General features: G+C 39.9%; 1 protein-coding gene across 1 annotated transcript in view; it reads left to right on the plus strand.

Moving 5' to 3' along the window:
- LOC117359712 (putative gastrointestinal growth factor xP4) overlaps window positions 1-12,683 on the plus strand; it is a 92,390-nt gene that overhangs the window by 59,386 nt on the left and 20,321 nt on the right. Inside the window, exon 4 of the mRNA XM_033942927.1 lies at window positions 673-813. Coding sequence (XP_033798818.1) covers window positions 673-813 — 141 coding nt within the window. The remainder of the gene's footprint in view (window positions 1-672; window positions 814-12,683) is intronic.

Here is a 12,683-nt window from a genome sequence, read left to right on the forward strand (position 1 = left end):
TATTCTGCCATAGCTACATCTAATGGTAGATATCATTATTAATAATAAATTTATATGCTGCAATACCTCAGTGCGGTTTACAATAAGAGGTAAGAACTGTAAAACACAGCAAATTTACACTACATTATATATAGAATATAACATTAGGAAATTAGCTTATCTATATGTAGATTATGCATACCTGCATTTAGAAGATCGTTAAAAATGTATCTGATAAAGGCCTGATAAGAAGAAGAATTTAAGATCAAACCACTAAAACTTTTGTTCCAAAGTCCTGCCTGAAAGGATAGGGGTCTATTAAGAAATCTTTTATATATACAACCTTTTATTGAGGGGAAATAAAATAAGGTTGTGTTTCGTGAAGAACATCTATTTTCTACTAATTCAAAATGATCTAAAAGGTAACTTGGTATAAGACCATATAATGTTTTATAACAAATACAGGCAAATTTAAAAATTATTTTTGCCTCTACTGGAAACCAATGCAACTTTCAATAGTATGGTGTTACATGTTCTGATTTTTTTAGGTTGAAAATTAGACGTATAGCCGTATTTTGGATGATCCGTGTCCTCCTAATGATTTTTTTTTTTTATAAGAACCTAGATAAATGATGTTACAATAGTCTAAAGTACTCAAAATAATAATTGCAACCTGTTTGTGCCCTGAAACAGACAGATGTGGAGTGGCACCACAAGCAAGAATCAACTGTGGCATTATTGGCATCAGTAAACAGGAGTGTATCTCCAAAGGATGCTGCTATGACTCCAGCAAGCCCAACAGCATCTGGTGCTTCAACGCTCTTCCCATTGAAAGTAAGACAATTCATTCTGATATATTAGAACACCTCTAATAAATCTTAATTTCAGTTGGAACTGTACAGTATCCTAATTTTATACAAATCTAACAGCTTACTGCTTTTCATAAGCAGACTTGGGGAATGGGAGGTATCTGGCCTGAATTTGTCCCCATTCCCGCAGGAACTCAATTTCCCCATCCCCGCAAATTTTGCCACTGTCCCTGTCTCTGCCCCATTCCTGTAAGCTCTGCCTTAACCACACAAGCCTTGAATACTTATGATTTTAAAGTGTTTGAGGCTTGTGCAGATGAGGATGGAGCTTGCAGGAACGGGGAAGGGACAGGAAAAGAATTTGCGGGGACAGGACGGGAAAATGAGTTCCCGCGGGGATGGGGAAAAATTTGTCCCCATGTCATTCTCTAATAAGCAGTATGGGCAGTTGCTTCTGGCATCTGAGAACTGTCATTGATTTCTCCAGCTATTCCCCTTCAGGCGATTGTAGGGAACCAGAAGAAAAGGGCTGGAAAAAGGAGCAGAGCAATTGTTTTCTGCTGTGCAGTATTTGCACCAGTTCATCCTCTCCCTTCTTTTTACCCCAAAGGATAGAAGTGGATGAGGCTGAAGTAAATGTTGTAGGCAGCAACTCATTAGAACATGAGAGATGACATACTGGGACAGTGTGAAGGTCCATTATGCCTGGTATCCTGTTTCCAACTGTGACCAATCCAGATCACAAGTACCTGACAAGATCCCAAAGAGTAAAAACAGATTATATGCTGCTTATTCTAGGAATAAGCAGTGGATTTCCCCCAAGTCCGTCTTAATAATGGCTTATGGACCTTTGTTTTAGGAAATTATCCACATCTTTTTTTAAACCCTGCTAAGCCAACTACTTTCATCACATTCTCCGGCAATGAATTCCAGAGTTTAATTAAATGTTGAATGAAGAAATATTTTCTACAGTTTTAAATCTGCTGTGTAGTAGCTTCATTGAATGCCCCCTAGTTCTAGTATTCTTGAAAAGGGTAAACAAATGATTCACATCTACCTGTTCCACTCCATGGAGCAATACAAGGGCATTATAATATTCTCATCTTTGTTTTCCATTCCATTTCTGATAATTCCTAATATTCTATTTGCTTTCTTAGCTGCTGCTGAACACTGAACTTAGGATTTCAACATATCCTCAACTATGATACCTAGATCTTTTTTCTGGGCGGTGACTCCTAACGTGGAACCCTGCATCACATAGCTATAGTTCGGGTTCCTCTTTCCCACATGCATCACTTTGCACTTGCTCACATTACTGTTCAATAATTTTTATTGAATTATAAGAATAATAATTTATAAACTATATATCAAATCTTACAAAAGATATTATACCAATATAGTTAATACATATGTACAGAAAAGAAGCATAAATTAATAATCAGAGAAAAGTACAATGAGAGTACAGTATAGATATATACTAAAATAAATTTATCAGTATGCTTTATTTTCTTATTTCAAAATGTTTGTTAAAAATTAACAATAAAAGATAATGAAACCAATGCCTGTACTCTTATATCTCCAACTCCACAAATTCAAAATTTAACTTTAAATCCCCCAACTATTTACAGTATATGTCCTACATACCCTCCCACCACCTATCCCACATCCCCACCCTCCCAACCCTTCCCCCATCACTCCTTCTCCCATCCCATCTCTCCGTTCCCCCTCCCCTCCACCCATCTTATACCCAAATACTACTACTAAGTGCTTCACATCCTAATTATTAATGCAATGAGTTCACAACGAAATTACATGCTCTGGCTGATAGCTGCTTGGATATAGGGCTCCCAGGTCATCCAAAACCTACGCTGTTGTTTATAGGATGGGGAGATTGCCCTATCTTTCATAAGCATGAGTATGAAATGCTGCCCTCCACTGCCAAAAAGAGGGTGGACTTTCCTCCAACCAATGTTGCAAGATACATTTCTGACCCACAATAAATGCCTTGGGAAACAACCCCTTAACCCCCTTCTTAAAAGTCCCTTCCCATTGAATAAGCAACACCATCTGGGGGGAAGAAGGCACGATCCTGGGAAAAAATAGCTCCAAGAAAATCACAGATAACACCCCAAAAACTCCAAATTCGGGGACACAACCAAAAAGCATGGCCCAAATTATTATCCATTTGATGACATTTCAGGCATATTCTTGAATCTACACAACTAAAGTGAAAAGCCTGAACTTGAGATACATAAGATCTCATAACCATTCAGAAAAAAAAAAAAACTCTCTCTATAATAGGTGCTAGAAATCGAAGAAACTCCTAACCAAAGAGCCTTCTCTATGACAGGCTCCCCAATTTCCATCCCCAATTCCTCATTCCACTTAACTGCTATCCTCCTATAGCTCTTACATGGATAAACCGAATCAAGGGTCCTTATAAAGTAGGAAACAGAGCGTAGAGCCTCATCCAGCTGTTCAAACAAAATTCCCAATCTGTACCCTACCCCCAAAGCCAAACCTTCCCTTTTCAGTGTGTTAATATAATGAATCAATTGCACATAAGCATACATGTCGGTGGACCTTACTTCTGAATGGGCCAACAATTCCTCAAATGGAAGTATATTGTTGTCCTCCCTCACAAATGAGATAATATGTTCCCTCAAGTAGGTCCTTGGTTCAACCCATGAGGAAAGTCCAAATTCCCCACTATTGGAAGAGAGTCAGTATGTGGTCCCCGAATTTGCCAAACCTTCATCAAAGCAGTCCACACCATCCTCATATATTTCAAAATTGAGTGATCCCTAAAAGTGATGGGCAAAGTATGAATAGGAATCTATAAAAGAAAATGAAGATGTAAAGGTTGAAAAAGAGAGCATTCCATCTCACATCAAGTATATTCCAAAGTACTGAAAAACCAATCCTGAAGATTTTGAAGGCCACAAGCCAAATTATACAAGTAAAGATTTGCCCACCCCATCCCCCCTCTTCCAACCCCCCATCAAGTAATCCAGCCTCAATTTAGGTTTCTCCCCTTCCAAAAAAAAAATGCTGTAAAGCAGAAGCCAAATCAACATGATCCAGAGAAAGGAAAATGATAAAAACCAGAGGTCATAATTTGAGGTTGAGAGGTGGGAGACTCAAGAGCAATGTAAGGATGCCTAGAATGCGCTCCCGAGAGAGGTGGTGGAGAGGAAAATGGTGACAGAGTTTAAAAAAGCGTGGGATGAACACAGAGGCTCTAGAATCGGAAAATAATAGTAAATATTGAAGAACTAAGGCCAGTACTGGGCAGACGTGCATGGTCTGTGTCTGTATATGGCCGTTTGGGGGAGGATGGGCTGGGGAGGACTTAAATGGCTGGAAGGGTGTAGATGGACTCGAGTACCGTAAGCTTTGACGGAGACTTCAGTAGTTGGAACCTATGAACCGTACTGGGCAGAGCTTTAGATTCTTGCCCAGAAATAGCTAAGTAGAAGAAGAAGAAAAAAACCCCAACAAACTTTTAGATTAAATCAGGTTGGACAGACTAGATGGACCATTCGGGTCTTTATCTGCCGTCATCTATTATGTTATTATCTTTCTTCTAAATCCACACTGGAGAGTATATAACCAGTGTGGAAAAATGATCATTCCTTAAAGCACTATTCTCCCGCTCAACGGCAATGGTAAAGAAGCCCATATTTCTTTTTTTTTTTTTTTTTTGAGTTCAATAATTTTTATTAAGTATTTTAAAGGATACAAGAATCATTTAAAGTACATAGAAACAAAATAAAGCTTTCTGTATATAAAATATATAAATCTATGTTTAACTGTATAGGAGCAAAGGCTCCAATTATTAAAAATGTATGTAAGGGATATATAAGATAAAGATGAGAGAGAGCAGTAAAGAAAAAGGAAAGAAAAATGAAAGAGAGAAGAGAGGAGAAGAAAAGGATAACAGGAGTGTCTAAGAAGATGAGCGTACATAGGAATCTAAGAATGACCATGGAGATTTGTTGTATTTCAAGTTCATGCAGGTTCGGAATGTAACTCTCTTCTCATATGCGTAGGATTCAAATCTATGATACATACTCAGAGAGTTCCACCAAAAGGTATAATCTAATAGCGAGGGTGATTTCCAATTTTTTAGAATGTGCATGAGGGCAGTCACCAACATGGTATCAATGAGTTTAGGTGGACAATTTGATTGTGTGAAACATGGGTGTTGAGAGCGAAGGATTACAATGTCTATAGAGATTTCTTCTGAGCAGTTAGTAATAGATTGTATGGTGTTCCAGACGTAGGTCCAAAAAGAGCGGACTAGAGTACAATGAAATAGCATATGATCAAGAGTTCCTTCCTCTTTCAAACAGTTCCAGCAAACAGAGTCTTGCTTTAAGTTAGCTTTCCACATGCGAAGTGGGGTCCATATTGCCTGCCACATAAGGAAGTACATTGATTGTGATACTCTAGAAGATAAAAGCGGGCGATTTGTTGATGACCAGAAAAGCTCCCAATCAATGTCAGAAAGCGGAGTGGTAAGTATAGCGTCCCAGTGCTTCATAGAGTGAGGTGAAAAAGTGAAGGAGTGATCTCTTAAAATACTGTAGAAGGATGATATCGCCTTGCCTTTTAATAGAGACAGAGAAGACCAGTTGTAAATAGTATTTTTGGAAGTCATATAGTCAAATCGTATATGTAAAGAAGGCAACACTCCAGTGAGAGAACGCCATTGTGAATAAGTAGAAGGAGGCAGCGAGTATGTAGAGCACAGTATATCGAATGGAATTAACGAGTTGAGGGTAGACAATTGATGGACAAACCATATACCTGCCCGCTGCCACCTTTTCCATGATAGAGATTTGTCGTGATTTTGAATTTTGGGATTGTTCCAAAGGGACATGAGTGGACTAACCTTAACTGAGATTTCAGTCAATGTATCTATAAGATAAAGAGCATGCTGCGTTGCACCCAATAAAGAGTATCTCTTTAAGTGCCTTGGTATTGACACCGTTAGTAAGCATGAGATGTGTAAAGGCGTACATAAAAAACATTCCATTTCAAACCAGGCAGGAAGATCTTGAGTGGGAAGATTTTGAGTGGAGGAGTTAGTGAGCCAGTAAGCTCCATATTTGGCTAATGAAGCAATATAATAGTGATAGAAATCAGGAAAGTTGAGACCACCGTTGATCTTAGAGGCTTTCAGTTTGGCGAGAGCAATTCGAGGTTTTTTCTTGTTCCAAATGAATTCAGATATTTTCATATTTAGCCAATGAAATAATGATTTCCGGCATAACAGAGGGAGCATAGAAAGGATATAATTAATTTGAGGGGCCAGAGTCATTTTGATGGATGCAATTCTACCCCACCAGGATAGAAAGAGTGGAGTCCATCGAGATGTAGTGTTTAGAACTAGATTTTTGACTTTAGATATATTAAGATCTTGAGCATGAACCGAATCTTTATGTATTAAAATCCCCAAGTATTTCACAGCTTCATGTGACCATGAGAAAGGAAAATGAGCCAAATCTGATGGAAGTATATTATCATTTAGAGGGAAGATCTCTGATTTCTCCCAATTAACAGAGTATCCGGAAAGGAGGGAGTATTGAGTGATAATATGAATAAGATTGGGAAGGGAGAGTAAAGGGTCTCTCAGAAAAAGTAAAACATCATCAGCATAAGCTGCTAATTTGAAATCTCGATCAGAGGAGGGAATACCTTTAATTGAGGGACTTTGTCGTATAGCTGAAAGGAGTGGCTCTAACACTAAATTAAATAGCAATGGTGAGAGAGGACAGCCTTGTCGAGTACCTCTATGGAGGGGAAATTTATTGGATAAAGAGTTGTTAATCCTAATACGAGCTGTGGGTTGATGATATAGCGTTTTTATCCAGTTTGTAAAAAATGGGCCAAAATTATACCACTTCAGGACACGGAAAAGGAAAGGCCACTCCACTCGGTCAAAGGCTTTTTCAGCATCAATTTCACTGAGGCCACCATTGTAGTAATCCCTAAACCTGACAGATATGACACTTTAGTTAAAAACTTTCGCCCCATCTCTCTCCTCAATTTAGACTACAAGATAATGGCAAAATTACTTGCATTAAGACTTACCAAAATAATCCCACTGCTTATACATAAAGATCAAACAGGGTTCATTAAACAAAGATATATAGGAGACAACCTGCGCCTATTTCACTATATTAACGCTCATGCTAAGAAGCCCATATTTCTAATCGACGCTTGGTATCTGCCAAAAGGCGAGGAACATTATATTCATAAAGCCTACCCAGATCTGCTGGTAAACGAATACATAGATAATTAAAATCATCCTCCACCCAATGTAAAGGAAAAGACCCCTGCCATGACTCCCTAGTCTTAGATAATGGCGCCATAGCTTCTGATTTAAAGGCATTCAAAGTAAATCCCGAAAAGTCCCCATATTCACACATACTTTCCAATAAAATTGGAAGCGATGAGACCGGATCAGTGAGATATAACAAAAGATCATCAGCAAAGGCCGAAATTTTAAAGTGTTCCAACCCCAGTGATTTCTGGATTCCCAAGAATCTCACGAATAAGAAGATCCAATGTAAGCACAAACAGCAATGGGGAGAGAGGACATTCCTGTCTAGTCCCTCTCCTTAAGTCTAAGGGGTCCGTAAGCTGTCCATTCACCCACATTTGGGCCAGAGGTCTGTCATATAACACTCAAATGGCATCCCCCATATGGCCTATTATACCATATTTCTCCAGTACCGCATACAGGAACTCCTTGTAGCACGCACCGCCTGTAATGATGCCAATATTGTATGGATATTTTTCACTGTCCTATGGCCTTGCACAAAGCCCACCTGTGGAGATACCAATAAATCCGGCAGAACTCGTGCCAAACGATTAGCCAACACAGATGCCAAAAACTTAGTCTCAAAGCAGAGCAATGAGATTGCTCTATAAGACTCCGGGAGACCTGAGCTCTACGTAGGGAATTCAGCATAACCTGCCTATCTATAATAAGATTAAACTGTTCTATTAGCAGTGGCAAAATACCATTCTCCATTAATTTATTAAATTCAGCACAATATCCATCAGGGCCTGGTGCTTTACCCAATTTGCTCTTTTGAATCGCAAATTCAACTTCATCCTGAGTGATGGGCATGTTAAGCATTTTTAAAGCTTGCTGCAATATCATGGGCAAAACCATACTATCCAAATAAACCACTTGATCCAATCCCGTAGGGGATCACCTAGAATACAGTACCTCAAAAAAATGATGGAATTCCTTCAAAATCCTACCATCATCATGTAACAATTTACCCGTCCGATCCCAAAGAGTCAAAACACAGCGTGAGCCCCGCTCCCGACGAACCATATGAGCCAACATATCACAAAGTTTGCTACTAAAGCGATAGAATTGATATTGATAATACATAGCAGATTTTTTTGCTCTCTAGTGAAACAGCTCATTCAATTCTGCTTGTGTAGCCAGAAGATTAGATCACAATCCCTCCTTAGGTCAATTACTGTAGGCCCTCTGAAGCCGCACCAACCTTTGTTCTAACCACAAAATCACGCGATCCCTTAATTTCCGCTTGGTACTAAGATATGCTATTATATGGCCTCTTAACACAGCTTTCGCTGCCTCCCAATAAAGAACAGGCTCAGTCCTATGTTCCACATTATGCTGTTGATAATTAGCCCACTTTTGATATAAATACTCTAGGAAGGCATAATCCCTATACAACTCCAAAGGAAATCGCCAAGGAGCTTTATCCCTCACATGGGAATCCTGAATCATAATCCACACCGGAGCATGATCTAAGATAACTGTTGGACCAATAACAGCCTCTAAAGTTTGCCAAATGTCTTATGATCCAGGAGTATATAATCTAAATGAGCTTGAGTCAAGTGGGCCCGAGATAAATGGGTATAATTATTAACTGAAGGATGTAATACCCTCCATACATCCACCACCTCCAGAGTTTCACACATCAAAGATACCCCTTTAATCCCTTCCCCAGAGTGGACCGAGGATGATAAGATTTATCAACAACAGGATCAGCAACACAGTTGAAATCACCCCCCATGATTAGCTGTGCAGAACTTTACTGGCCCTGCAACTTAGTAATGAGGGACTAAAAAAAACTCATCATACACATTAGGGGCATACAGATTACAGATAAGAAAGGAATGTCTATCCACTTGTACATGAGCTTTAATGTATCTGCCGTTTGGATCAGTTAGCATATATTTCTTTTGGCCCTGCAAACGTTTATGAAATAAAATTGCCACACCAGCTTTCCTCCTCACTGCCGGAGCATCAATAATATCCCCCACCCACCACTTACACAATTTTTTATGTTCCTCCCCAGACAAGTGCATCTCTTGAAGCAAGGCTATATCAACCTTTTGTTTTTCATAACATGAAGCAACTTTCCACGTTTTATTGGAGAGGAAATCCCCCCCCCCCCCCCCACACACACACACACATTTCATGTCATGATTTTAATCATAAGAATGAAAAATTTGATACATCAAACCATGACAGGAATTTACAGAGGAAACTGTCCCAGCATTCAGCTCCCTCCCCTTGGATGACCTAGGTTCCCTCCATCTTCTGCCATTTTGATGCCCAATCTCCCAGTCTGGCAAGGTCCTCTTTCAATTTTTCACAATCCTCTTGCAATTTAACAACTTTATGTCATCAACAAATGTACACCCCCTTTTACAAAAGTGTGGAAGAGGTGTTTAGCGCCAGTTGGCACGCTGAATGCTCTGTGCTGCTCTGATGGCCTTAGAGTTCCTATGAGTGTCAAAGCAGTGCAGAGCATTCACTGCGTTGACTGGGGCTAAAAACCTCTTCCACGCTTTTGGGGGGGGGATTAATTATCTCACTAATTATTCCCATCTCTAGATAATTAATAAATACGTTTAAAAAACAAAACCAAAAACAGCGATCCCAGTACACACCCCTGTGAACCCCACAATTTACCCTTCATTGACAATATTGACCATTTAACTCTATTCTTATCTTTTAATTGGTTCTTAATCCATAAAAGGACATCACCTCCTATCCCATGACTTTCTAATTTCCTCAGAAGTCTTTCATTAGATACTTTGTCAATTGCCTTTTAAAAATCCAGATACAGGAGAAGCAGGAAAGAATATATTAAATAGAGAGCAGAACAATTGTGTTCTGCTCTGATGTATTTGCTCTAGCCTCACCCTCTCCCTTTAGTCATAGGGTGCCAATATTTCCATAATTATTGGGGGTGACAAACACAATATATATTACATCTTTTTTTTATACACTGAAGGAATTTATTCAATACTGAATGTGCTTAGCACCCATGTTTACCAACAGAGCTGACTCCTATGCCTTTGGTGTCAACAGACAATGTGTTGGATCAAATAGAAAGATAAGATGTAAACCAAACAACTCTGCCTACAGCTGTCTGTGATTGGAAGACTTAAATCTTAGCTACGGGTATTTCATTTTTTTCATTTTTTATTCAATTTTTCTATACCGTTCTCCCAGGGGAGTTCAGAACGGTTTACATGAATTTATTCAGGTACTCAAGCATTTTTCCCTGTCTGTCCCGGCGGGCTCACAATCTACCTAATGTACCTGGGGCAATGGGGGGATTAAGTGACTTGCCCAGGGTCACAAGGAGCAGCGTGGGTTTGAACCCACAATCCCAGGGTACTGAGGCTGTAGCTTTAACCACTGCGCCACACACTCCCCTTTAACTACTGCGCCACACAGTAGTGGGAAGAAAAAAGACAACTAAGAGCACAAGTCAAGGAGGGGTTAAGGAAGTGCTAGGCAGGGAAGAATGCTAGAGATCATTCCAGGAGAGAGAGAGGGAAATTAATAGAATTATATAATTATCAAGAGTGGGGGAAAGGGAAGTAGAAGAGTGGATGAAGGAAGGTTGAGGGAGGGTTGAGGCTGAAATCAAGGCAAACACTGTAGGCATAGGACAGAGTAGTTGGCTTGGGTCTCCCAATCAAAACGGCATTTTGTTGACCTTGCTTCTTTCCAGCTCTACCACAAGTCCTTCAAAAAGCAGGATGGATGAAGAGAAGGGATTTGTGTGTAAATTGAGGGCCCTGAGGAGGGGATCCACAGGAAATTCCCTGACCCCCTGTATCTGGGCTCTCCCACCTTCTGCTAAGAAAAACTATTGTACTAAAGACATAAATCCAGCCTTGAAAGGTGGGAGATGATCCAGGGGAGATCCAGGAAATTACAGACTGGTAAGCCTGACTTCAGTGCTGGGCAAAATGGTGGAAACAATTATAAAAAATAAAATTGTGGAACATGTAGACAAATATGATTTAATGAGACAACGTCAGCATGGGTTCAGCCGAGGGAGATCTTGCCTCACCAATTTGCTTAACTTCTTTGAAGTTGTGAATAAACATGTGGATAAAGGCGAGCCAGTTGATGTAGTATATCTAGATTTTCAGAAAGCTGACAAAGTTCCTCATGAGAGGCTCCTGAGAAAATTAAGGAGTAATGGGATAGGTGGCAAAGTTCAGTTGTGGATTTAGGAATTGGTTAATCGGATAGAAAGCAGAGGGTAGGGTTAAATGGTCATTTTTCTCAATGGAGGAGAGTAAACAGTGGAGTGCCACAGGGATCTGTACTGGGACCAGTGCTATTTAACTTATTTATAAATGATATGGAAATTGGAATGACGAGGTGAAGTGATTAAATTTACAGATGACACTAAACTGTTCAAAGTTGTTAAAACACATGCAGATTGTGAAAAATTGCAGACAGACCTTGGGAAATTGGGAGACTGAGCGTCCAAGTGGCAGATGAAATTAATGTGGACAAATGCAAAGTGATGAACATTGGGAAGAATAACCCAAATCACAATTACTGGATACTAGAGTCCACCTTGGGGGTTAGCACCCATAAATGGATCTGGGTGTCATTGTAGACCAGTGGTTCCCCACCCTGTCCTGGGGGACTCCCCAGCCAGTCAGGTTTTCAAGATATCCCTAATGAATATGCATGAGAGAGATTTGCATATAATGGGAGTGACAGGTATGCAGATCTCTCTCATGCATATTCATTAGGGATACCTTGAAAACCCAACTGGCTGGGGGGTCCCCCAAGACAGGGTGAGGTACCACTGAAACCTTCCACCCAATGTGAGGTGGCGGTGGCCAAAAAAGCAAACAAGAAGCTAGGAATTATTAAAGGGATCATTAACAGACTAAGAATGTTATAATGCCTCTGTATTGCTTCGTGGTGTGACCTCACCTGAAGTATTGCATTCAATTCTGGTCTCCTTATCTCATGAAAGATATAGCAGCATTAGAAAAGGTTCAAAGAAGAACGACCAAGATGATAAAGGGGATGGAATTCCTCTCATATGAGGAAAAATTAAAAAGGTTAGGGTTCTTCAGCTTGGGAAAGAGACAGCTGAGGGGAGATATGATTGAATTCTACAAAATCCTGAGTGGATTAGAATGGATACAAGTGGATCAATTTTTTACTCCGTCAAAAATTACAAAGACTAGGGAACACTCGAAGTTACAGAGAAATACTTTTAAAACCAAATAGAAGGAAATATTTTTTCACTCAGAGAATAGTTAAGCTCTGGAACGCATTGCCAGAGGTTGTGGTAAAAGCGGATAGCGTAGCTGGTTTTAAGAAGGGTTTGGACAATTTCTGGAGGAAAAGTCCATAGTCTGTTATTGAGAAAGACATGGGGCAAGCCACTGCTTGTCCTGGATCGGTAACATGGAATGTTATTACTCTGGGTTTTGGCCAGGTACTAGTGACCTGGATTGGCCACCATGAGAACAGGCTACTGGGCTTGATGAACCTTTGGTCTGACCCAGTAAGGCTATTCTTATGTTCTTACTCTCCCATGGTCTTTCATGGACTTT

Source organism: Geotrypetes seraphini, chromosome 4 (genome assembly GCF_902459505.1).
Source record: "Geotrypetes seraphini chromosome 4, aGeoSer1.1, whole genome shotgun sequence".
NCBI lineage: Eukaryota > Metazoa > Chordata > Amphibia > Gymnophiona > Dermophiidae > Geotrypetes > Geotrypetes seraphini.